Source organism: Strigops habroptila, chromosome 8, assembly GCF_004027225.2.
Source record: "Strigops habroptila isolate Jane chromosome 8, bStrHab1.2.pri, whole genome shotgun sequence".
Classification (NCBI taxonomy): domain Eukaryota; kingdom Metazoa; phylum Chordata; class Aves; order Psittaciformes; family Psittacidae; genus Strigops; species Strigops habroptila.
In genome coordinates this window covers 20360226-20382740 of record NC_044284.2, presented here as the reverse complement: position 1 = coordinate 20382740, position 22515 = coordinate 20360226, and the positions used below count along the sequence as shown (strand labels likewise).

The 22515-nt window shown below is 38.7% G+C and overlaps 1 protein-coding gene across 17 annotated transcripts in view; it reads left to right on the top strand.

Moving 5' to 3' along the window:
- The window catches only part of TRIP12 (thyroid hormone receptor interactor 12), an 80618-nt gene that overhangs the window by 21152 nt on the left and 36951 nt on the right, over positions 1-22515 (top strand). For 10 of the 17 annotated variants that reach the window (XR_003992619.1, XM_030494681.1, XM_030494672.1 and 7 more), the window contains exons 2-4: positions 6727-6873; positions 16233-16358; positions 17378-18177. Coding sequence is in view for 15 of the 17 variants with exons in the window: in XM_030494681.1 (XP_030350541.1) it covers positions 6776-6873; positions 16233-16358; positions 17378-18177 (1024 nt within the window). In the remaining 2 variants the exon portion in view is untranslated. Of the gene's footprint in view, positions 1-6026; positions 6087-6726; positions 6874-16232; positions 16359-17377; positions 18178-22515 lie in introns of those variants that run through there. The other 7 variants (XM_030494683.2, XM_030494684.2, XM_030494682.2 and 4 more) reach the window with 5 other exon arrangements.

Here is a 22515-nt window from a genome sequence, read left to right as displayed (position 1 = left end):
CCATTATCCATACCTCTTTTTTTTTTGTTTGGGTTTTTTTGTTTTGTTTGTTTGTTTGCTTGTTTAGCAATTTGGAAAAACCTGTCTCTGGCTAGCAGCTTATGTATTGTCTGAAGTTACCCAGTGTAAAAATGGACATGTGAGCTAGTCCTATAATGGCTTCAGTGACCAGACTCGTTGATATTTACAGCTTACATGCCCATTTTGCTCACTTCCTCATCTTGGTCCAGGTTACTGGATTGTGTTTTTGAGGAACTGAAGGGGAGGGAGTGCTTTCTGAGCTATACGTGATTGCAGGGCCAGAGTTGTTTCTTTTCCTCTCAGAATGGTGGGCCTTGGGAGTGATGGGGAATGTGTCCTTGCACACCTGTAGATCTACACAGATCTGAGATCTTGGGTTACTTTAACTGATATCTATTGCATCACTACTTATCAAATGCTTCTGTTGAAAATACTGTTTTATGATAGTCTTCTTTGCATACCTTTGTACCTGGCATGATGTTTTGATATCTTACCTAATTCGTGATTATAGGTTTTCTTCTTTCCCCTTGCTTCAGGGTATCTCTCATGATTCACCCTTTGCCTTTCTGCTCTTGCCCAGAACTCAGAATGTATCTTGTCACCATGGTTGGAAATTGTCATTTCTTAGCAGAGTGAAAGATCTTTAAAGTAATCAAAGGTCCTACTTTCAACAGGAGGTTGGACCAGATGATCTCAAGATCCTTTCCAGCCATGGCTTTTTTAATGATTTTAACTCTTGTACTCCAGTTGAACCCTGAATCAAGAAGGCATCTGGTTTGAAGAGGAGGTTGCCTCTATATGCTGTTAAATTCTGCTTGTTGTCATATTGGTATCTTACTAATGTCTTATAAGAGAACTGACAAATGTGCATGTAGAATTGTTTAAGTTTGTGCTGGAAAAGGTGTAGGAATCTGTTTCCTTGCCACTTGACATGCTTGTTTTAAGAAGAGATTTCCTTCATACTTACTTGTCTGTCTTCCCAGCAGTGAGGTAATGGTACAATACTAGGAGACTGTAAAATCTTGTTTGTCCTGAAGACTTTCTATATGTACTGAATTTGTTCTAGTTAGTTCATTTGTGCATGCATTTCTGTGTGTAGGGTTTGGTTGGTGTGTTGTGTTGGTTGGTTTTTTTTTTGGGTTTGTTTTTTTTTTTTGTGGTTGTTGGTTGTTTTTTAAGAAGCACTTGTAATTCCTTAAGGTTCAATGCTTTCATGCAGCTGAGTAACCCAGGATTTGCACGAACACAGGCAAAATCCATACACCTTACTGTACAGTACCTTGCAGCTCATGGGAGAGTATCTTTTCCCCTTGTTTGTGTGTAGAAATTTGCTGTCAGTAAGAATGGAGGGATGATGAGAATTTGGGAGATGTCATAGGAAAGTTTTCTCAGAAATCTTCAGTATGTTGTTCTACCCACTCCCTAAGTTATTCCATGAACTATTTCTACAAGCAGAAGGGGCAGGAGGCAGCTACACTGAAAATACAAGCTTCTGCCTGCATGGAGCTGTGACATGAAATTTATGTTTGGGAGTGAGGGCTGCAGTGGAAGAACTGGGCAGGTGGATAACTGTTCAATTTGGAGAGTACAGTGAGGAAGAACGTTGTGTCAAAGTCAGCTGCATGAGACTCAGTTTAAAGCAACTAACTGGACTAAAAGGTCGTCCTAATGTATTTGAGTCAGCTGGTGTAGTAGAAGTAATTGAATGAGTGGTTGCAAGTGCTTGCTTGCAAGTCAGGAAAATAGGTGTGTGTTTGCAGGTAAATGAGGAGAACCTTGTGAGCAGTGAGCAAAAATGAGGTGTAGCTATGAGATCAGTTTTAATTTAAGTAGTATAGGTCCAAACCAATTCAGGAGTTACTAAACCATCTGCACTAAGTTCTTCAGTTTAGTTGCAATTAAAGTCTCAACTCTTAAATGCATTGTATGCTTATGTATTTACAATGTTGCTTCTACCTTAACTGACTAGGTTTATCACAGATACAGTTGATCAAGTAAATTAATATTGTTTATGTTGAAGTGAAGGAATATAAACTTGAAGTCTTAGACTTAATGTTTTCTGATAAGTATGCTAAACTTTGGGTTCTGTCTGGCAAGATGTGCAACTTACTGGAAGAAAATGTTCTGAACTTACAAGGCGTACAAACATCCTCATGTCTTTTCCTTCTCCCTCCCTTTTGCCTAATACTGACTTCAGGGCAGTAAGTCTTTGCAATTTTGAGAAGCTGGATTGCTGCAGCAGCATTTAGTAAGGCACTGGTTTTTGGGGCCAAGGTACAAAAGAGAAGTGTACTGACCAGCGTGCTTAGCTCAGGTCTAAGCTACTAATGGGTATTAAGAAGTATTACAGGCAGAGGTGCTAGGCATATCCTTAAATATTCAGGAAATTGGAGTGTAAAAGCCTAAAAGTTTCTTATACTACCAAGACTCTTGCTGAGAGCTGAAAAAAACCTCCCAAAACCAAAAACCAAACACACCTCCCAAACAAACAAGTTCTAGAGCTCATCCAAGTAGAGGATGAGGAATGCGTTTTTGTTGTGAAAGGGTTCAGTTCCATTTTTACAGGGGTTGTTACTGGTGTGCCTTGATACGCTGTTAGTGGCCCTAGAGGCTATTGGAGTGCTTCAGTTTACTCTTTTTTCCTCTCTGTAGCCTACGTTGCAACAGGCAATTCCTTCCCTGAAGGAATTCCCTGTCAACTGTGGTGATTTCGGTTAAGTAAAAGCCAATACAGGCTTGTTCTGTAGTTGTCTATTTCATGCTTTAAAGCTGTGGAAAAGTGTCAGTCTCTTCCTATTGGCTTTCCCATGAGAAGAAAAGTAAAGGCTTCATGGCAAGTTGTCAGGTGGTTTTTTTGTATCTTGTGTTCCTGTGGAACCTCTCTAAATAAGGTTAGCTATACATTAGCTGTAGTGTTTGTAATAGGTCTACAGAAATGAAGTCTAGTTCCTTTCCTGTACAGTAACAAAGAGAACCGTTAATGGTAGTCGAAGTGTTTACTAAAACTCAAGAATACTATGCAGTATAATAACAATGATATGCCAGTGCTGTTAGGTATCTTCAGAAGATGTGTTGTGGGTTTATTTGAAATGCTGGGTTTTAGAATTTATCCTCAATCTAAAGAGTCTCCTTACGAGGAGAGCATCCGTGGGCCAGTGCTTTGGCGTCATTACAGCTAGGTATATGGAGTTGTGAAACATTAACTAAAATGGCTTGTTTACAAAAGTTCATGCTAGAGGAGGACCTGAACTTAGAATTCTCAAATTGCAAAGTCTGTCAACTGAAGCATTTAGGTCTGATGTACAGTTGTAGTGCTTTTTTTGTTGGGGGTGTGGGAAAAATGCTCATTGTAGTTGAGGAGATTGTCTTAAAATGTGACAGGGCTGCACTGCCACATTCAGCTAATCTACTGGCTTGTGCATCTTCTTTGAATTGAGGTATCTAAAGAGGGGGAAGAATAAGCCAAGTGCTGGCAGTGCGGCTTACAGATGGAGGGACAAGTCTGAAAGAGAACAGTTTAAATCCTTGGGGCGCTTTTCTTGTTTTTGTAGCATGTGGAAGACAGTTGTGACCCACTGAAAAGATCTTTTCCCTACTAGGCTAACTGGGCACATGGTATTGTGTGGCTTTATATACTTGCAGTGAGACTTAAGTTAATATTTTGATGTTAAAGGTCATAGCTGAATCATGAAGCAGCATTATATTTAAAGACAAACTGGGAGTCATATAGTTACACCCTACACAATAAGAAATACAGTTAAAGTTGAGAGGTTTCAGTAGAGAAGGTAACTGGACATCATCTCAACTTCACAGGTGCCTTGCGGGGTAAAACAGCTGCCATTTTGTTCTTCTACATAACTGAAAATATGACAACACACTGTGCTGAATAACTTCTAAGCATAGACCACTTAAAATGGCTGGGCTGACCCAGACAGATAAACATTAAACTGAAGTTTCCCTAGGCAGCACCAGGGTTGCTTGTGTGATGTTTTCTTCAACCTAACTCTTCTTGTGTTCAGTGGAGGAGCCCCTGTACTGGCCCTAGGTAGGAAGGCATGTTGCTGACCTAGCAGAGCTGTAGAGTGAGCACTGATTCTTTTGCAGAATGAAACTGGCTGGAATGTGTGTTCCTATAGTCAGTACGAGGTGATACAATAGATAATGGCAACCATGCCATAGTGTGACTGCTAGTTTGACATGAGTACCCAATTTCAGCATCAGTTGGCCTTTGGAGAGGACACTGCTCCCTCCTTTCAGAAAATGCACAGAACGTGCCTGCTTGCTGGTGCTTATGAAGAGATGGCTTTTTTTGGTGGTGGTGTTTTTTTTTTTTTTTTTTTTTGGTGGGGTTTTTTGGTGGGGTTTTTCTTTTGTTTTTTTTTTTTTTTTTTTTTTATTTTGTCTTTGAATATAAAGAGGTAGAGAATGCATGATAGCATTTGATAGTGTCTGTGATTGACTTCAGCTGGATGCCCTAGGTAGTGTTGGAACCTTGGTCAACTTTCAGCCTGGTTAATGCTAGGCTCCTTGTCTTGCCATCTGTAGCATACTCTGAAGAAAATGCTACCATTTGTGCTCTCCTCAACCTGACTAATCTGCCTGCACAAGCAAGCTGTCATAATTTCCAGCTATAGCAGGCTTTTTCTGTTCCACTGTAAACCTTTTTGTGCTCTAAAGTATCAGAAGTTGTAGACTGAAGGTGTCATGCGTTACTGGAAAGCTGGTGTGAATATTTGCTATGAGTAAGGAGTTAGGATAAGAAAAATAGTCACGAAGAGAGAAAGCTCAGCTTTTGAGGAGTAGGGTTTACAGCTTTCTCAGCTTCTCAGTCATCAAGACTTTTTAGTTGTGAGGTTCATTGAACAACTGTATTTTGTGGAATCATGTATTTTGTGCTCTACTTATATTTTTTCAAGTTTCTAAGCATAAGGTAAAGACAGTGATTTGCTAATCAGTCCTACTTTCGGCTTTTGCTGTCTGCTGCTGTGTTGGACCTCGTAGTGGGAAGAACATAAGAACTTTCAAAAGATGCTTTTGACTCCTGGGATTAGGATGGGGAGCGCTTCTGCCTAACTTCTATTCCTTGATTCCTGGAGCTTTTTTAAAATATTTCTGGAATGCTAACTGGGAGCTTTCAGTACTAGGCTGCATCATTACAGTGTAACAAGACTGGATCTGAACTAGCAGAATCCTGATTACTAACTGTGTGCTGTGCAGGTGTCTAGATTGTATGTATGTTCCTTTTGGCATTGTACTAGGTTTGTGAGGTAATGGTTTGCATAATACCAATTTATGTACTGGTTTCTTGTGTCCTACAGTAAAATGGAATAATTTAGGATCCCCCTCTTCCCCCACCACTCCCTTATATTCAATTCTGTAAGGCTTTTTGAGAGGAATAAATATAGTCAAGTATTGTCTGGCTTTACTGACAATGCCAGGTCTTGAGAACTATTTTGTTGGAGGCATTTAAATTTGCACTGAGCCTTAGTTATCTGCAGCTGAAATGTTTTAAACTTTTTCCTGGCAGACTTCTTGTTTACTGTGCTATAGATATAATGAATCAGCATATAGATTATTGTGTTCTTAAACTTGGGTTATTTTCCTTTTTGTGGCTTTTTTCTCCTGCAAATACTTTTTTCCATTCCCTTCTCCCCCCCAGATTCCACACAATTAGTAACAGTAAAACTGGATTTGCTCGTTTTGGTCCTGTTGCTATGCTCTTTGTATAGAAATAGCAATTTAGCATAGGATACAAAAGTTACTTTTTCACTGAAGATCTAAGTGAGGCTTGATCCTGAAAGACCTCTGTTTCTGAGGCCTGCAGCTAGATGTTATGGTAGTCTTCTATAAATAACTACCAAAATAATGTGCAGATCTCTAGCAGTCACAAAGCAATTCCACAAGTAGTAATACCAAGCCATCACATTGATTTCTTTTTTTTTTTTATTTTTTGAATTTTTAAAATTTTTTTAATTTGTTGTTTGTTAAATTCTTTTTTTTTTTTTAAATGTGTTCACTCATTAATTCTTCTGTCTCAAATACCTCTTCCCACTAACTAAGCTCTGGTGAGCAAGAACTTGCTTATATAGCTAGATCTCTTTCCTGAATTACTATGTATCTTTACGCAAATGGAAGTTGCATAAATCTGCCTAGAGAAAGAAGCTGTTTTAAAAGCAAACTAGTTAAGTTACTTGTGTAATCTTCTGGATACTTCTGTTTATTCCTGAAACTGGCATTGTAATCTCCCACAGTGAAGGTTAAAATGCTTAAATACTATTGTTTTCTATCAGGCATTGAGTCTTACTAGTTGGTGTGTTTTTACTTAGTGTTGACAAATACAGGTCATCTTAAATTGCACTTGTCTGGTCTCCTTCAAATAATTATAAAAGCCCACAAGAAAAGCAGCATGTCATTATAGAATAGTTTGGGTTGGAAGGGACCTTTAAAGGTCATCTAGTCCAACAGGTCATCTGTATGGTATATATATTGAGAACTGGTTGCTCTGTATTAAAGATTTAATTTAAAAGATTTAAAGATTCTTGAGAAGGATCTTGGTCCTTGTGTCTTAACTAAGTCTTGTGTCTTAACTAAAAATTGTTCAAAGGTTTTTGTCTTAAGCAATAGCATTTTACATTTGCCTCTTGAGGAATGACTGTGAGCTTCATACCAAGTCTCTTATGATTATCTCTCTCTCTTGTCTTTCAGTGAATGATAGTGTCTAGAAAGGGTATGTCCCTTCAGGAGAGAGGTGCCAATGTCCAACCGGCCTAATAACAATCCAGGGGGGTCACTGCGACGTTCACAGAGGAACACTGCTGGGGCCCAGCCGCAAGACGACGCAGTAGGAGGAAGGTATGGCTATTGTGTGTGAGTGTGTTTTAATGTGTAAAAGCAAGATTGATTTGATGAGAGAATGATGTTTTCTATCCTCCATTCTAAGCACTGAAACTTGTTAAAGAACAACTTCTTGCCCCTGAAATGCTATCTGTACTGTCATTGCATGGGATTAAGACATGGATAACTTTCAATCATGCATGTTTAGCTAGAATAGTAGTAGTAGATCTATGGAGAAAAAGTGTAACTGAGCTACATTCTGAAAATCACGGTAGTAGTAAATTTCTTTCTCTTCTTCCTTCACTGATAACAAAAAAAAAAGGGGGGGGGAGAAGTCAAATACGTGTAATCTGGGGGGAAAAAAAATCTGTATCTCTATTAGAGAAGACTGAACAACTGCCTCCTCTCTGTTCCCTTGCGCTTTATATTAATCCAGTGCAGCTTTTGAATAATTCAGGAACAAAAGGTTTGCCATCCTTTTAATATACTTGTGCTAGTGACCAAGTGGACCAAATTGGATTTGTTCTGTAAGCGATGCCTCTACAATGCAGAACAAAGATGATCCTTGAAACTTTTCTGTGGATGCTGACTCTATAGTTATTGTTGTGTCCTTTGAAGAATTAAGAGTAGTCATCTGACTGGAGCTCGTATGGATAGGTCCTCCTTTAATTTTGTTACAATATTAATCTAATGAAAAAAAGTGTTAGTATCATAGTAGGAAGCATCTGTCTATATTCTGCTTCCTCAGAGGTGTTACTGGTGCAGTTGTTTGAATATGTGTATCTTGGGCTCTTTTTTTTTGGGGTATAAGAGTATTAAAATACTGCAGGTCAGTGGCACAAAAATTTTTTTTACTATTAAGAAATCAGGCTATAATGTATAACAAAGATAAGATGTATTTCTTGCTAATATGAAGTCTGAGAACAAGGTCACTGTGGAATGGCTGAAGGAGGCTAGCTATTCTAAAGAATCTTGCAGGGAATAATTCAATCTGCAAAAGGCAGCTTCACTTTTTCTAAACCAATCTACTGCACAAGTGGAAAAGCAGATGATAAACACAAGACTTCTCTCCTGGGCTTCTGTAGCATAATGAGGAGGAAGTTGCTGCCCTATGTAGCTGATTATTTTGCAAGCTAGAATTGTTTGTAGAGAATACTCCTCCTTTAACTGAGACATGCTGACATGGTGACCCCTTCATTCCATTCTGTGTTATCTCTACATCTGAATGGGTGTTTAAGTTGGATATTGCCCTATGAGCTCTTTCCTTTTACACTGAGTTTGACCTGGGATTAGTAATCCTCTTCCTAGAATAAAAAACTAGAGCCCAGTTATTTGGGCATGGGGTGGGGATTCTTCTTCAGATATCTACTGTTTATTCGGATTTTACAGTGGAATGCCAGGGAGACCTCTACAGTGAGTCAGACAAATTGAAGAATTTTAGCGGTAGCACTGTTTTCTTGCAAGGAAGTTACTCATCTGGTGTTTTGAGGTATTGTGGTCTGTAACTTAAGCTATCACACAATGATTCAAGATGCAGCTTGTCTTAAGTGACTGGACCTCCTCAAATCTGTGTGTATCAGACTTCCATGAGCAAGAGTGTATTGTACTCCTGAACTACGACCTTTATCAGAACCAAAGCTCTTTGCTTGAGTGAAGAGGATGGAAGCTTACAGTCCTCTTTGACAATGCAGGCTCTGTAGAACAGGACCTCCCCTGATTTTCTATCTCTGAACAAGCATTTTTCGCTGGCAAAGAATATAAAAGGCCTGCATAAAACATGCTGGTTAATATAAACTTCATAATGAATTTGGTTTCTTTTACTGTCTTCTGTGTTTCTTCTTTAGCAAGCTGCTGGGCAGAAGTGGCTATTGTGCAAGGAACAGTCTAAGACAGATCTATCAGGTCCTTGAAAATTTTGTAGATTAAATGGAGAGAGGCAGGCTCTTGATAACAGTCACTCTGTCTCTGGTTGCCTGGCTTTAGACACAAACCTCAGGACTAATCCTTCCTCACATGAGGTGGCATAGTATGTTCTAGTTCTGCTATTGAACAGTACATAGGAGGGTTTAGAGTTCACAGCTTGGTGTACCTTCTTCATTAAGCCTTCCTGTACCCTGGTGATCGACACTGCTTTGTCTGCTACGTTAAAAAAAAAGCGCAATGTCCCCCCTTTTTCCTCCCTTCCCTCCAATCAAACACTCCTTTTCTTACATTAGCTTTTTTGGAACACTTGGGACGCTAACTTACTTCTAGTCTTTTTCACATTTGTCATCCATAAAGTGAAACTCTTCAATTTCAGCTGTAAATTCATTTGAACAGAATGAACAAACTGTGGAAAGAGCAGTTTCAATAATATGCTTATAATGGGCAAAAAAACCTGTGGACTTAGGATGCATCTGTGTTAGTATTTTAACTGGAGTTGAGAATGTTCTTTTGAAGCAAATCTATCATCCTTACCTACTGTGTCTTAGCTAACATCATGAAATAGTCTTGAAGAACTTCGAATTGGAATCTTTTTTGGATCAAAGTAAACTGGAAGTTGTGCTCTGTGAAAGCAGCTCCTGCATCCTGGTCACCTGTGGTTGAAGTCTGCTCTGCTTTGAAGTAGAAATCATTAAAATGCATAACTGGTGGACATTGGTCCTTAATGGCAGCTATATTGCTTTATGATTTTGTCTGTTAATCTGCACTACTTCTTAATGTACAGACAGTATAAGATGTTATTCAGTCACTTTACTAGATCCACGTGTTTCTTAACCCCAGACAAAACCAAGACACACACACACACACACACACACACACACACACACACACACACACACACACACACACACACACACAAAATCCCAACCCCACAAACCCCCAAAAAACCTGGTACTGTGCAGGGAATTAAGCAGTAATGTGAGTCTATAGGGGGTTGTTGCTTCATGCCTAAAATTAGCCACAAAGTTTATAAGCAAACTTAAGGGCCACACCTTCTGAAATGCTGGAGAAGGTTACTTCACTTTGGTCACAGATGCGCAGTCATATCCCTTCGAGCAAGGACAAGTTTCAGTACTGTCTGAACTTGTGTACTTGATTACATTTCTTTCTTTGTATAAATAGCATTTCTAAATGCTGGAAATGCAGCAGCTTTTTTCTTAAAGCTTTCTCGTGGCTAAGGTGCACGCACTTTCAAAATACAAAATAAGTGACAAAAACTTCGAGTGTTTTTGCAGTTTGTCACTTGTACTGTAATTTCGGAGTGATGTGAAGTCAACTGTTCTAATGTAAGTGCGTGGTTGTGTAGTCAAATGGCTTTGCAATAGCCTTAGCTTTGCCTCTATCTCTTACGCTTCGAGTGGAGTGAACACTACAATAAGCTTGGGTTGAGTAAGGTGTTAGAAAGTAAGGAGAGAGGCTGGAGAATGGTATCACTTCCAAGATGAAATGCTAATGCATGTTCTTCTATATATAGTCTTTGACCCTTTTGCAGCTTAAAGGTTGTCATTTAAAACTTCATCAGTTTAACTTGCTGGGCAGCTACTGTTCACTTGCCTGAGGACCTGGGAAATTCCAAACTCCTCTCTGGTCTAGTATGTAAAGCATAAATGGTTGTAATCTTCCTCCTGTGACATACTGTCAGATTTGGATGAACCTGGAAGCAACAGTGCAAACCCTTCTTTGTCTAGACTGGGCTTACTTGATGTTACCCTAATAACATCAATACTAGCAGTCAAAATGAGTGGGGGAAGCCCATGATGTGTTTTCTGCTGGAGTTTTACTAGCAATTTCACACTCAACACAGTAACTTGATATGAGCTTTGAGTGCTTGATTTTTACAGTTGCATGGGTTTTTTTGGGTAAATTTTTTTTTTTGTTTTGTTGTTTTTTGTGTGGTGGGTTTTTTTTTTTGGGGGGTTTTTTTGGTTTTTTTTTTTGTTGTTTTTTGTTTTTTTTTTTTTTTTTTAAGTGGCTCACCAATAGTGTAAGATGATTGTTGCAGCACAAATTGGAAGGGAACTTGGCATCTGTGATGGGTGCTTTTCTCTAATGGAAGTGAAGAATGTGTTTGAAAACAGACTTATAACTGGTGAACTGTTTTCTCCCCCATATATGCACATAATCAAACTGGCCTTACTGAAGTTGGACTAATATGATTCTTCACTTCCTGTTGTCAGACTGATGTTGAAATAACTTTGTGCTTTGGATGACTTTCTGCTCTTGTGGATATTATAGTTCTTAATGGCCTTACTACCAGATTGCAAAGTATTCGGTGTTATCGTTCTAATTACAATTACAGTTATGATGGCACCTTCCTAATTGTACAGCATAAACTCTTGTCTGAACTATCTCTTCCAGCACTTTCCACTGAAGGATGACTGTTTGCAGGTTTGTAAGGAAGCAGTAATGATGCTAAAGCTTCCCTTTGCAGCAGTAAACCAAAGAAGAGTGGGAAGCGGATGCATTAATGAGAGCATTCTTTTCATGGGGGCAGGAGGAGGGGGTGGAAGGTACTTACTGTCACTTTTTTAACTCTATATCTACATTGTCACCATGTGTGTTGAAGAATTGTGCCTTTATGGCTTAAGTTCCCAGTGATGCCATAGTATTTATTTTGAATGGGAGCAATTTGGAAGCTATATTGTGAGGCACACAGTAAGTTCTTTTCTGAAAGTGGTGCAGTTTACTACTCCTTTCAGTTGCGAGCAATGTTTCAGTGTATTGGTATGGAGTAATGGAAGTGGTCCTATGTACTAGAACTGTTTCCTACTGCTGCAAACTTTTTAAATATTTTAGTGGCATGAAATGACAGTGGCACTTATTTTTTTAATATGCATATTGTCACTCTTCTGAAATCTTTGGAAACAGTATCTCAGTAGGATACTAATTTGACATAAATGACTGCTATGCTGTTGCAGTTGTGTATGAAAGTATGATACTCTATAAAAATCTCAAGTTTTCAGAATTTCAGTTTTGTGCATTTGAGATTGAAGGCAAAAATCTTTAACTGAATAGAGAACATAAGTTATAAGCAGAATCTGGAAAACACTTTGGACTGGCCTTTTCCAAATAATAATGCAAGAAGAATGTTTTTGTCACACCACTTTTCCTCTAAACAAGATTCTTCTAAACAGTCTTAATACGTTAAATGGTAATATCCTAACTGAGACTTGTGCATAAACTAAATTTAATGTTTGAGTCTATGGGTAAGACAAGTGAAGTGTTTCTGAGGAGAGAAAGTAGGGTTTTTTTACACAGCCTACTTCATGTGTGCTATTGCCCTTTTTGAATCTTGCTTTTGACAGATTAGTAAAAGGGTGTTTAGTTTTGTAGACTTCATGTTTGGAAACATTTAATACCTCACTCAGCTGCTGAGGAGCATGACTTAGATGAAACACTTTGTTTATTAACTAACTTCAAAAGGTATGGTGTTTTAATATGCATTGAGTAACTCTGAGGACAGGTTCTAGTTGGTTCTTTATTATGGTTTTGCTAAGGAAGGCTAAGGGCTGTTTATATAAACACTGCAAACTAAATGGTGGGTCACTTGTCAACTTATGTATGTGTGTTACTCTAAACTGACTGTGAATTAAATTGTGTATCAGCGGACAGCTTTGCCCGGTTGAGTGAAGCCTTGGGATGGGTTATGAAACTGTCTGGAAGTTGGGGGAAAAAACCCAAGAAAAACAAACCAAACCAAAGCATAAAAAAAAAGGGGGGGGGGGAGGGGGAAGAGAAGGAAATAAAGAAGGATAAAAAACCACCCCAAAAAACCCCAAAGCAACAATTGAAGGTGCAGCAAGTACTCAGTCTTCCTGGACCTGCCCCTGCAAGTTGAAGTGTACAAACTCAAATTCATAAATAATTATCATTTTTCATCAATCATGAGGAACAGCCTCTCAAAATGCTTGATGATGGAATATTGGTTTAAGTGAAGCTTCTGAATGAATGATACATTAATGGAAAAGAATAAAGAGCTTATAACTAGGTAAGTTATGAGTTAAAAGCCGTGAATTATGGCCAAAAGTACAGGTAGATTACAGTCTTTAACAAGAATCAATCTTCTAACTGCCCATGTACCTTTCATAGCACTTAGTTCTGCAAGCGTTACTCCTTTTGTTTCTTGCTCAAGTATTCTAGCTATCTTTGTATGTAAGTTAACTTTTAACAAGAACTTAAGCAAGCTGTCACAGCCTTAATATAAATTGGGACAATGATACTTGTTGGTTGAAGTTCTTTTAACTTAATCCTGCAGTCTCTCCAAATCGTCAGTCTGCTTGCCTTCAGTCATGTGAATCTTGGAGAAGGGGAGTTAATGTCATGCTCCTTCTAACTGATATGCTACTGCGTGCAGTTGCTATTGTCTTCTATACCTTCTTTTCGCAACACATGCAAGTGAATCATTAAACTCAAAGAAGAGAAGTGAGAGCACAATAGGTCTTCAAAAATAAAATAATAATAAAAAAATCCTCGTCACTTGACTCCCTATTTGTTATGTTTCTAGTGTAAGCTTTCTGCTCTGGCTGTGTTATTTCTATGGTTAGATTGATGGATAAAGAAAATAAAGCAAATGCAAATAACCTGCATGATACAGTGTTTGCAATCCCTGGGATATGGTTGTAGCTGTCTTGATCCACATAAATTGGACAATGGTATTAAAACATGTTTGTAAAGCTTGTAAGAACCTGAAGGGAATAACGGTGAAAGGGGGGAAGCCTGGAACAAGTGGAAACTCTCCAGTGCCCGATTTTAATACTTGATGTTTTGATGTATTCCTTTAGCCATATTTTAGTTGAAAAGATCTTAAATTATTTGTGTGAATACTTAAAGCATGAAGTTGAATACAGTTCTAATTAAAGCAAACCAAAAATCTTTAAGTGAAAATAACCTTTAAAAATATACTGCAAAATAAATGAACCCTGATCGATTAGCTTACATGAAAAATGAGATTCCTGCCAAGTGTAAATTATGTAACAACTTCTGTTACTCCCATAATAAAAACATTTCAAGGGGAAAATTAAATTTCACGCCTTAATCCTTTGTTGGGAAAAGGGAAATCCAAACACTCAGGATGAGATGAAAGGTTCTCAAGTTTACCTTGGAGTTTGCTATTGTGAGCTAGAGATCTGTTTTGTTTCACTTGTTTTTGATAGGAAAAATGGTTTCTTTTATTATAAGAAATAAAAACAAATTACTAGAGTAATTTGCAGAAGATGATGTTAATCTTTTCAGACTGTTATGCTCTTAGATTTATTTTTTTGTAGTTTAAGCCCAGCTGGTAACTCAGAACCATGCAGCTGCTCACTCATGCCCCTTCCCTCTGCCCTGGGTGGGATGGGGAGGGGAATTGTAAAAATGTAAAACCTGTGGGCTGAGATAAGAACAGCTTAATAACTAAAGCTCGATACTACTACTGCTACTAATAATGATAAGGGAAATAACAAGGGGGGAGAATGTAAAACTAAAACGGGAAAGGAGGAAGAAAAAACAAACCCAATAAATGCAAGTGATGCACAATACAATTGCTTACCACCTGCTGGCCGATAACCCAGCCTGACCTGAGCAGTGATCTGGGCCTTCTGGGTAACTCCCCCCAGCTTATATACTGGGAATAATGCTGTGTGGTATGGAGTATGTCTTGGGCTGGTTTGGGACAGGTGTCCTGACGGTGCTCCCTCCTGCTGCCTTGTGCCTTTCCTCACTGGCAGAGCATGAGAGTCCTTGATCAGGGTAAGTGCTACAGAGCTACTACTAAAATGTGGGTGTGTCATCAGCATTATTCTCGGACTAAAGCCAAAACACAGCACTGTACCAACTCCTAGGAAGAAAATTAACTCTATCCCAGCTGAAACCAGGAAGACACCTTGGCCAGGTACATTCATATGTTAGAGTAACTGAGTGAATAAGAATACTTTGAAAGAAAACAGAGGAAGGAAAGTTTTCAAGAGCAACAGTCATATTACTGAAGTTTTACTATTTTGACTCTTAAGGAAATTATCATGTGGTTATCACTTAGGATAGATGTGGTACTTTTTTCCTACTAAAATTTGTGTTGAAATCCTTAAGAGGATGGTGAAACTTTCTGGTCAGTAGCAGGCTTAGCTTAACCTTTGCTGCTAGATTTGTCATTTGGTTGGAAGAAGGTATTGAAAGCTTGTGGAACTTTTCTAAATCTTCCACTTATTCTTTTGGCCTCAACTTTTTGATGTTTGGGGGCATGGGTTGGAGAAAACACTTAAATCTGAAATCTACATTTCTCCCCTTCTATACGATTCAAAGATGTTTGCATAGCTCAAATCAAAGGACTAGATAGCCTAGGTTAATAGCATATAAGCGATGGTTGTTTGAAACATTGCTTCTTCCAACATTAATACTATGGTCAGAGGTCTCACGTAGGTTAGTGGGATATGAGCAGCAGAGTTCTCCTGGTGGCAACTGAGTCAAAAGCGTGTTTTATCTGGGGAAGTACAAATGAGATGTCTCTTGCCTTAGCAATTATTTATACTATGCTGTTTCAAATGCTCATGAGAGCTGTCTCTTCCGAGTTTTGCAGGTGGTAATTCTGATTGGTTTTGAAAGTAGATGTGGAATATGTGAAGGTGTAACTTAAGTCTTAAATTTTATCTGTGGTATATTATGATCTTTGTCCTCCAGTGAGAGCTTATGCAGTAAACTATTTTTTTGCATGCATCTGAAAGCTGCTTGGAAGACCTCTTGTAGCTTACCTGTATGAAACTTATTCCTTTCTCTGACATCACAGGTTTCCTCTCATCTGACTTCCTTCATTGGTAGAATGCATTTCTTCATTCCTCTTTCGCTGTTACCAAAGAGCTCTTGATCCTTTGAACTAGTGGATCTGGAGCCAGAAAATAACTGGCAAGGTTGAGTTTTCCTACTGAGTGAACTGGTTGCATTCCCATTCTGAGCATTTGACTTTCTTAAACTGAAGAACAAAGAGAGAAACTTGTAAACACTCGTAACTGGATAGTCTTAATGTATGGAATCTTGAGGTTGATGAGTATTTGTTTCTGAGAAGAGGTCTTTGACGGGTGCTCTAGTTTTGTGCCTTACTGTGCTAACTTAATGCTCAAGTGAGTAATCTTGCACACCAGAAAATGTCAAATTTATCTACACAGCTGAGGTGTGAGAAGATGTTTTATTAATTTAAAATGACTAAATGTGTGCTTTACAAAACAGTTGTGCTGGTGGTGATTTGTAATTGCACCAGGTGATTCTTTTGAAATATTGTTTTAATGTTAGGGGTTGATATGGAAAGGGTTGAAGCTGTAAACTAACATTTGTAAGTGGACCAAAAAAATAAATAATTCCATCTACAGGTTTGTATCTGTATCTTGGAATCCTGATAGCTTTCTGTTTTGACTTTCTACTGACAGGTCACATTTAGGGCAGGCAAAACATAAGGCACATAGCCCTCCTGAGAGTAGAAAATCTATTTCAAAGACACCCAAAGTGCAGTCTAATACTACTTCTGAGCAGTCCAAGGGACACTTTTCTAGAAGGTAATTGTACTTCATATTCGTATGTTAACCAGTGTTATTTGCGCTTCACAACTGTGTGTAATATATCTAGTCATACAGAGTTCTTATAAAATGTATGACAGATTTTAACTAATCTAGGTGTTGCATTCGGTGGATATATTTCAGTGTTTCACATTCTGTTTGTGTTTTGTTTTTCTTATTCACCAACTAAGCATTCCATCAGCGATGGGGAGGAAATGATTTCTGCATAACTAGTCTTGGTATACTTGCAAGATCTTTCTCCCCTTTTCCTGCTTCATGTTGGGGAAGATTGCTCAAGTTCGAGCAATGTCCAATATAAATTGACACATGCGATAATCTGAAGTACGCCTGTGTTCAGGATAATCATCTTGGTTGTGCTTTGTCTGTTCTTATTACACTTCTATATACGCACTGGAATAGTTTTCTATCATATAAAAGAGAATTTTGCCATTTTTGTATGTGATTGATTACCTCAATTTCAAGATTGGTGAGAAACTATCCTTTCATTAAGAGACTTCCTTGAGCTAGAATACAGTTATGACTAGTTATGCATTACTGAACGCTCCTTGCTCTCTTGTGGAACTTGCATTCTCAAACATTCAGATAATAGCTTCATGGCTTTTTTTTCTTTTCTTTCTAATCGGTTTGACATATCTATAAAAATAAAAGCAGATAGTAAAATCTGTCCAAGCTGCCTCATACCTTTCTCTTAAAAAAAAAAAAAAAAAAACAAAAAAACAAAAAAACAAAAAAAAAAAAAACACGTAAGAATCATGTACTATGTTTTCTATGTTGCAATTTGTTTTAGTTCTCATGCTAGCAAAGATTTACAATATGACTGTTATTTTATAAGCATGGTGTGGTGTTTTTTTGTTTCAATATAAGCTTAATCAGCAGTGTTTCTTATCTGTGCTTTCCTTGATTATTAGAGAATGCTGACATTTATCATGTAAAACTGTTGCAACTCTGAGATTTTTTTTTTAGTTTAACACTAATACTGCTCCTGCTTACTTCTACAGAGGCTGTAGTTCATCTGCTGGCTTAATACCACAACAAGAAGATCCGGAGAGAGTCAGTACTTCAGAAAAGCAAAAAACGGGGCAAGTGCCTAAGAAAGACAATTCTCGAGGAGTTAAACGCAGTGCTAGTCCAGATTACAGGAGGACCAATTCTCCTAGCTCTGCTAAAAAACCCAAAGCACTTCAACACAGTGAAACTTCCTTGGAAACTAACAAGCCACATACTAAATCTAAGAGAAGGCACTTAGACCAAGAACAGCCAAAGTCTGCACAATTGCCATCAACAAGCAAGGCTCACACCAGGAAGGGTGGAGCTGCTGGTAGCTCCCGAAGTCAGAAAAGGAAAAGGACAGAGGATCTGTCTTGTATAAAGGGTGGTTCAGCAGTTGAATCAACTGGTGCTGAAGAGAAGTCAGCAAAACTCTCCAAGCTGGCTTCAAAATCGGTGACCTCAGCCAAAGCTGGGTGTAGCACCATCACTGATTCTTCTTCTTCAGCTTCCACATCCTCCTCCTCTTCTGCTGTTGCCTCTGCTTCTTCTACTGTTCCTCAGGGTGCCAGGGTGAAACAGGGAAAGGACCAGAGTAAAGCTAGACGTTCCCGTTCTGCATCCAGCCCCAGTCCGAGAAGGAGTAGCAGAGACAAAGAACAGAGTAAAACAGGTGGCTCTTCAAAGTTTGACTGGGCTGCTCGATTCAGCCCAAAAGTCAGTCTCCCTAAAACAAAACTGTCTCTACCAGGCTCTTCCAAGTCAGAGACATCAAAACCTGGACCTTCAGGACTACAGGCTAAGCTAGCAAGTAAGTTGTTCTTCTGTAAAAGAATAAGTACATATGTTTAAATCCAAGTCTTCTGAACAAATATTTCTGTTGTTTTTGGGCTTCTTGGGATCTTCCTAGAGAAACTCAAATTGTGTGTTCTGCTGAGATTTTAAGTTAAGCTGTGACTGAAACCATTCACAGCTGAAGAAAATGATTTTAGTACAGTTAGTGTTCTATAAGTTTAAGTTGCTTCTCTGTCTTGCAAATCAATTAAAAAAAATATGCAAAATAATGTTGTGGTGGACACACACGCATTGTTAAAACTTTCTTCATGATGTTCCTCCTGTTAGATTTTTCTTTTTCTTATTTTCTTAAGCTTTCTGTCATGGAGTGGAAATGGTAAATGCTGGAAAACAAGCAGATAATGCGGTTTCTTGTTTCAAGTCCACTTTCCTAGTTTTTCCTTACTGTGAGAATCTCTTGTGATTTTACTTTAAGAATAGTAATCTTCTAAACCTAGTGTACCTACTGCCTGGGATGTTAGTCACTTTACCTTTTAAATTGTTCTTACGAAATATGTCCTCTGGTGCTGAATTTGAAGAGCAGTTACAGTTCTTGGACACTGTCACTAAGAAGTACAGGCTGTCTCCAAGCAGAGCACCTGCTTCGTAGTGTGCAGGTATGCTTGTAGCAATATTGTCTTGAACAAAATTTCTTTGAAATGCATTATGCTGCTTTTGCGTACTGTGATTTATTTATAGCATGCATTCTCTAAAACTTGATGTAAGAAGTTGGATTCCTAAGCTTGCTTATGGTTGTTCCTTTATCTAGACATGATCACAAGTAGCCTGTCCCAGCCGGGGCGTGTCTATAGCAAGTACTAATGCAGGAAACAAACAAGAGCAATTGGATGTCTTCCTGTATAATCAAAATAGGTTTAATTTTTGGCTTGTTCTGGACTGGAGTATTGATTCTGGAATGACCTAACACAATTGATGAAGAATGGCATTGGGGAAGGGGAGAGAAGTTACTTTATAGCAAGGTTTTCTCTACCTGCTCCATGGTTCAAGACTTGCTAGGTGATGAATTCCAGGTGAAAGCCCAGTGAATTGGCATAGGATGCACTGAAAGGGAAGTGGGAAGAAATCAGTCAAGAATGGTACTGACCAGCAAGTTATTAGCTAGGTCTGTCCTTATTACAGGCAACTTCTTGGCAATGCTGAAAAGCAACAGGCAGGAGAGACAATTTACCTCCAACAAGTGAACAGCAAGAAGGTGAAGGCAGAGAGTAATTTGTGACAAGTTACAAAACTTCGGCAAGGAGTGAGAAAGGGCAGGGTGGGATAGCACAATGTTAGGGGGGTGTGTGTTGAGTAGCTTGAAAAACAGCATTTGGAGTATGAACATCTATGTCTCTACAAAGAACGTACTGAGAAAGCCAGCTTGACTAGCTTTAGCTGAAAGTCATCTTTTGCGAAAAGGTAAACTTGAGTTTACTAATACATTTGAGTATATGTCACGTAACCAAGTCAGTATGGATTTGTAAGGGGGTGTGTGTATGTATCTATGTCACTGGTAAGGGGCACAAAGCATGGTGTGAGACATTTCCAGACTTGGTAGAGGTTAAAGTTACTTTAGCTGGCATCCCAGTTTGGGGAGGGAGGTACTAACAGGTGATGCTAAGAAGTCTAAAATGTCTAATGCCTCTTTATTTTACTTTAGATTACAGCAAAACTTATTCCAGTGGTTATTTATATTGAATATCATAGATTGGAGTAAGTGATTGTACAGAGTATCACTAAGAATAAGAACTCAGAGTAGAAGAAAAGTGTTAAACCGATATTTTTAAAATAGCATCAGCCTTTCAAATAGTGCATTAGAGCTCTTTGACAACAGATTGAAGTGATTTTGGGATTAATAGTGACTATTGTTAGCTTAGCCCTGTTTTTAAAAAAAAAAACAAAACCAAACCAAACTGGTCTGCCATGCAGTGTCACTAGCTCAAAAATACTGGGGAAAAATTGAAATATTGTAACAAAATACACACATTGGTTAATACTGAGAATTGTCAAGAAAGTATGTCCAGGGTAGGTTTTTAAGGAAGAATAAGTAAGTTAAAATTGATTTTCTGTAGCACACTAGTACCCTTAGAGGATTAGGAAGCAGAAGTAGGTGATTTTTCGCACAAGTATTAACACCCTAAGACTTTCTGAAGTAGTAAGGGAGACAGTGGTCTAGATTAAATTGCTGAGGTGTATACCCCTCTGCCTGGAAACACGTCCTTAGAAGTCATAGTAATCCAGTGTAGAAAGTGAAAGCTAAAACTTCTAGGCTTGTATAGCGGTACAATATGAAACAGATGTTTGAAGAAGTTTGAAATAGGGCTTATAGAATTAGTGGAAGATAAACGTGCAATCGTAATTCTGTAAGGAGCTGCAAAAAATCTGGGGAAAAAAAATATGGGTGGGGGGAGTGGTTCTAGGAAGAAAAGTGGGAGGAGAGGGAAGATTATTCCGATGAACATAGAATCATAGAATGGTTTGGGTTGGAAGGAACCTTTAAGATCATCTAGTTCCAAGCCCTCTGCCATTGGTAGGGACACCTTCCACTAGACTCATGTATAGAAATACAATGCTGTTCACTTCTGGGTATTGCAGTTCAGGAAGTACAAGAGTAATTATTAGTAGTTGTGATCCTTGAAGGAAGAACTTGAAGAGCTGATCTGGCTTGCTGTACTGATGAGAAGAATGAGGAGAGACATGGTTGCCTCAGCTTTTCAGATGTCGTAGGGGAACACCCTGAGGTTTCTTTTGCAGTCCTCACTGGATAATTAATAGGTGTTAAATGCAGCCAAGGTGGCTCTCAAGAGTTCTCAGCTACGCAGCAGTCTAACCGAGAAGTGACATCAGTGAAGAACAGCTATAGAATTTGTTAGAAGAATAAAAACAGAGTAGACCAAAGTTTTTCACCTTTTTTTTTATTATTTTTTGATTTTTTTTTTTTTTTTTTTTGGTTAACTGACAGGGTGGGGAGGAAGCAAGTTTTTTGTTTTGCTCTCTTGATGTGAATATGTCCCTTTCAAGCCCTATATTTTGTAGGGGCTTTTAAAATGTTGTGGGTCAGGTCAGCTCACTGATTATGTAACAGTATAAACCCAAGCTCGATAAGGGAAATCTCTGCTGCCTTTTGTGTAGTTTCTTGTGGCCCTTAAGTGGGAAGAAGTTGGCAGTGATGGCTGGGACAGTGCTGAGAGCAGTGTAACTTAGGGTAGCTGTCCCTGACTAAGAAGCCTCTACCTAACACTTTAAGATTTGGCGAGGCATGGGAGATTATTGGAATACACTGAAAAGCCACATGAAGGCGAACACAGAGCAGGAATGGTGTGTAACTTCTGGCTTCAAGGGATTTGGCAGAGGTGAGGGAGAAAAGAATCTGAAAATAGCTCTAAATTAGTCTATTTGGGACTGTGGGTGACAGCACTGTCTGTGCGATGGTTGGTTGAGCCTTAGAATTGTGGACTTGGGGTGGAGGAAATAGATGACGACCTTGGAGATACTTGGTTTAATTGCAGTGATGGGCTGTGTGGGGCTATAATCAAGAGCTGGGGATGTCTGGGTTGGTATTGAGGGAGGGGAATAGTGGAGCATTAAAATAACAGGAGGCTGTCTTGCCTTCCCCTGCCACAGCTATTTTCACCATCTTTATTGCATGAGGAGGAGAGCGGCCCAATACAGGAGCCAGTCTGAAGTCTAAGCTTCTAGTCCTAACAAGTAAATCTCTACTGATTATCTTTTTGAACTGCAAATAAAGGGCTTTCCAGGTTATGGACTGTGAAAGTTTGATTAACTTTGTTTTGGCTTGGGTAATACTTGAAATAAGTGAATGCAGTACAGCTGCATTCAGAACTTGGTTCTCTTACGCAACCAAAGAAATGCCTTAAAAAAAAAAAAAAAAAAAAGCTGACCAGTAAACACACTTAAATGTGAAGATGTTCTTACGATATTTTTTTTCTTGTTGTTTGATTTCTGTTAGGTTTCACTGTTTCAGGTTTAGCCTGTTTGGGTCTATTTTCCTTCTGAGTCATTAACGTGAGTGTTTGGCATGCAAATAGGATGATGTTAGGGCATAAGCAGAGGTAGAGAAGTAAAGACTTGGGAAAAGAGAAACATGCAAAAAGATCTGACAAGTAGAACATTCCTCTGAGCAGCAGGAGAGAATGTGCTCATCTTTTCTGGGTGCTCAAGCTGTGATGTATTGTGCAGTTTGTCCACCAAGTTGTAGCTGGGTAACTAAATTCTCTAAAACCCTCTTACTGAGGTAATTCTTTACATTGAGGGTGGTGAGGCGCTGGCACAGGTTGCTCAGAGAAGTTCTGGC